The 3,967-nt window shown below is 39.7% G+C and overlaps 1 protein-coding gene across 1 annotated transcript; it reads right to left on the reverse strand.

The window, feature by feature from the left end:
• Positions 1–293: 293 nt before the first annotated feature.
• LOC142139952 (uncharacterized) lies at positions 294–2,000 on the reverse strand. Its single transcript, XM_075197819.1, has 3 exons — positions 1,496–2,000; positions 1,093–1,176; positions 294–616 (listed from the first exon to the last, which is right to left on the reverse strand). Exons 1-3 carry the CDS (start codon positions 1,998–2,000, stop codon positions 294–296), a joined length of 912 nt encoding a protein of 303 aa, XP_075053920.1.
• Between the last annotated feature and the right edge of the window lie 1,967 nt (positions 2,001–3,967).

Consider the following 3,967-nt stretch of genomic DNA (forward strand, 5'->3'; position numbering starts at 1 on the left):
CGCTGGCATATCACTGTGCTTAGCCCCACTTTCTACCCTCCCTCGCCCACCCCTGGTGCGAGCACCTCTCCTTGGAGGAGTGCTATGTGTGGATCTGCTCGGCGTACTAGCAGTACTGGTGGAGGCCGATGAAAAAGGGGCTGGCAAGCGGGCAATCAGTTCCTGCTGGAGTTGGCCTGCCAGCAGGATAACATTGGCATTCCCCTCACGAACGGAGGAATGCATGACGTCCACAGACCCAGACATTTGGGCCAGCTGCACATTCGTCTGCTCCAAAGCGCTTGCCAGCCGGTTTATTGCAGGATTTGCAGGATTTGGCTAGTGGAGCGGTGTATTCGCCTCAACTGGGCCGCAATTTGTGACATGTGGCCAGTTTGCCTGTCCATGAACAATGTCTGTTGCTGCTGGAATGCGCCAATAGACAGCGCCATTTCTCTGGCTGGGTCCATAGTTTCAGGTGCAGGTTGGTGGTGTGATGGTTCAGCAGGGCCAGGTGAAACTTCCTGGAGGCCAGACACAGGGGCATCCACTGTTACCAGGGTGATGGTCGTTTGATCCTCTGGCTCAGGGGACATTTCCAGGGACTCCGCCTGAGGTGGCTGGTATGAAGAGGGCCCTGTGTATGAAAAATGAGGGTAAGTATATAGTATATAATATGTTTGTATATTGCATTCTGAACACTGGATAGGAAAGAATGTTCTTTAGCAACTACAGATTCTTTCACAATGTTTGCATTCCTGATTTCTAGTCCTATGCTACCTGCTTACGGATGCACTTATTATCCTTTTAATACCCATTATCATTAGGACTGTGTAGTACATGCTGGGTTATTTTGACTAAACTGCATGCTATAAAAAGTGGAGATGTTGCCTATAGCAACCAATCAGCTTTTAGCTGTAATTTTGTTGAATGCAATAAATAAAGTAAAGGTATATTCTGATGGGTTACTATAGGCAACATATCAGTTTAGTAAAATGTAGCCCTAACTTCTCATTGCAAACAATTAAAAAACAAATAAAAAAAATTGACAGCAACATTTGCACAGAAAATCAATTAACTCCATTATTTCTCTCCTAAACAGAAATCACGTACCTGCTTGCTCGTCTGTGCCCGAATCTCTCGCTGAAGGTGGAGGTGTAGGTCTGGCACTGGGACTGAACTGCGGTCCTGGCGATTCTGGATGTATTAGAAAAAGCATACAATGTATTTCCAGAAAAAAACAATTTCCAAATATACTGTTTATTGCACAAATGTGTTTGCAATTTTTTTTCTATGAGAAAAAAAAACCTTTACAAACTATTAGAGGCAAAAATACACTTTGAAAAACAAAAACAAAAACAAAAATTTAAGAAAAAACGTTTGCAAAGAGAAAAGCAGTTTTGCAAATAGAAAAGCAGTTTTAAAAAGAGAAAAGCAGTTTTAAAAAGAGAAAAGCAGTTTTAAAAAGAGAAAAAAAATATAAATACTGTTAGAGTAAAATATACAAATAACTCACCAACTACTTGTCCAAAAGAGGGCGAATCCATGTCTTGGACGTTTATCCCCTCGACAATCTCTGCCGGCATTATCTGTCGCAGCTCCTCCTCGTACGTTGTGTACTCAATACGAAGAGGGGGGCCACCACCCGTGCGCCTGGTTGCCCTCTTTTCCTGGGCCATCTTCTCTTTCAGCCTCCTTTTTATATCCGAAAACCGCTTGCGGCAGTGCGCCACTGTCCTCTTTAGTGGGCCCACTGCGTTCACGGCATCACAGACACGCCCCCACAATTGGTGACGCCGCCTTAGAGGAGTCCGGGCTGCCAGGTTGCCTAGTATGACCTCATAACAGGGAACGATATTGTGCACCAACACACAATTCTCATCATGTGAGAAGCGCACATTCCTCCCTGTCTTGGTCTTCCTGCCCTGACCTGTCTCCTCAACCTCTCCCTCTCCCTCCTCTGACCCCTCAACCTCCATCTCCCTCTCCTCAGCCTGTTCTCCCCTCCTATCTCTGGACATAATGACAAATAAATGCCAAACAGAGAAAACACAGAAAGACTTACAAACACAAAGGACAAACTACACTAAATACAGACACACTCTCCACACAGGCACACACAAGTAACACAGACAAAGGACAAGTCAAATACAAAAAATACAAAACAGAAAATAAAAGAGAAAATAAATGTACAAAACAGAAAAATACCACAGGACTACTCACAATTCAATCAGATATCGCTCCACCAATCCACCAAACTCCAACTCTCACCAACTCTCACAAAGCACAAACCAACTAACTCCTCTCTCAAAACTCCTCAAAACCCTATCAGAGAAAAAAGTGTCAGGCCAGTGGTTTATATAGGGCTTGTGATGTCAAATCTCCTGAGTTTGAAAATAGCCAATAGTAACAGGCCAGGAGACAGGTGTAATTTTCAAAAAAAACGCCTTTACACAAAAGTGCCGTCATTTAAAGCAAAAGCGCCATGTTCTATTCAAAGCCGCCGGCGGCTTTGAGCATTACATCCCGCCGTGACATCGCCGGCGGCTTCAAATTGAAGCTGATATGCGCCCATTAGTAAATACGGCTGTTTGCAATGCAAACCCGCCGGAAAACCGCCGCGATGCATGGCGGCTTCAAGCCGCCATGCATCACGCCTGATAGTAAATCTAGCCCTAAGTGTTAATTACTACATGAGTATGTATGCTAGAATGTGTTTACAATCAGAAGCAACTGTAAAAAAATATTTAATTTACATTAGACATTAATTACATTCTAATAAATGTTTTTCATGGGAAAATATAAAAAAGGAACAACCTTTTTAATTTTTTTAATGTTTTATCATTAAAGACTATGGGCCTGATTCATTAAGAATCTTAAATGAAGAGGTATCCTATTTCAGTCTCCTGGACAAAACCATGTTACATTGCAAGGGGTGCAAATAAGTTTTCTGTTTTGCACATAAGTTAAATACTGACTGTTTTTTCATGTAGCACACAAATACCAACTTTAAATTTCAGTGTACAAATAAGCCATCAAGTAGAAAAAATGAAAAGGTGCGTTTTGTTGCCTTAGACAACTGTGTTTAATCCTTTCAAAATGTACTATTTGTACATTTATAGTTTTTTGGGTATAAATAATCTTGATTTTATATATATATATATATATATATATATATATATATACACTGTCTTATGTTTTAAATTCTTCATAATATGATGAGGTATGTGGCACATCAATGCTATAAGAATTAATGTGTTGCACTGTAATTGTATGAACCATAATGTGTTGCAATTCATGAACTTAATTTTTGGATAATTGTTTAGAATGGTCTTTTGAAAGTTCAGTCATTTAGTGACTATGTAGTAGCTATTGATGTAATATTGGGAGTTTCCTCAAGCAGTGTTAGAGTACTAGGTTTTCATTGATTTATATAACATTAGTTTTTGTGGTTAGTGGTTATTGATTTTTATTAGATTTAGTATGGCTTTAAGTGGATGTTTAATTTATTATTCAATGAGTTTGGAGATTAGTATTATTAGTGTGAATTTGTATTAATCTATTGACCCCCATTTAGCATCCAGGAATTTTTCTTGTTGGGTTTTAATAAGAAATGTTAGTTCTGAATGAATTCATTGGATTTGAGTAGAGAAGAAGATGAGAGAAAAGAAAAGGGGGTACTATTTTGTGTTGAATTGTGTTTGTCTTAATTTTTAGACAGCGAGACTTGAGAGGGGTATAGATAGAAGAGCTTGCTATGAGTAGTCTCTCTTTTGATATGATAGTTTGTTAATAGTGATATGTGATCATTTGTGTTGCTTTACTCACAGAGCGGCTGGGGAGTTAGATTTGTTTCATGAGTTGATAGTGGGAGTTGTGTGTTTCAGTGTTTCTGTAATGGTTTGGTGAGTCTGTATTAACAATTGAGAAATATTATGCCATCGGGTCTGACATCATCATCATCATCATTTATTTAAATAGCGTCACT

The sequence above is a fragment of the Mixophyes fleayi genome, chromosome 2 (assembly GCF_038048845.1).
Source record: "Mixophyes fleayi isolate aMixFle1 chromosome 2, aMixFle1.hap1, whole genome shotgun sequence".
Taxonomy (NCBI): domain Eukaryota; kingdom Metazoa; phylum Chordata; class Amphibia; order Anura; family Limnodynastidae; genus Mixophyes; species Mixophyes fleayi.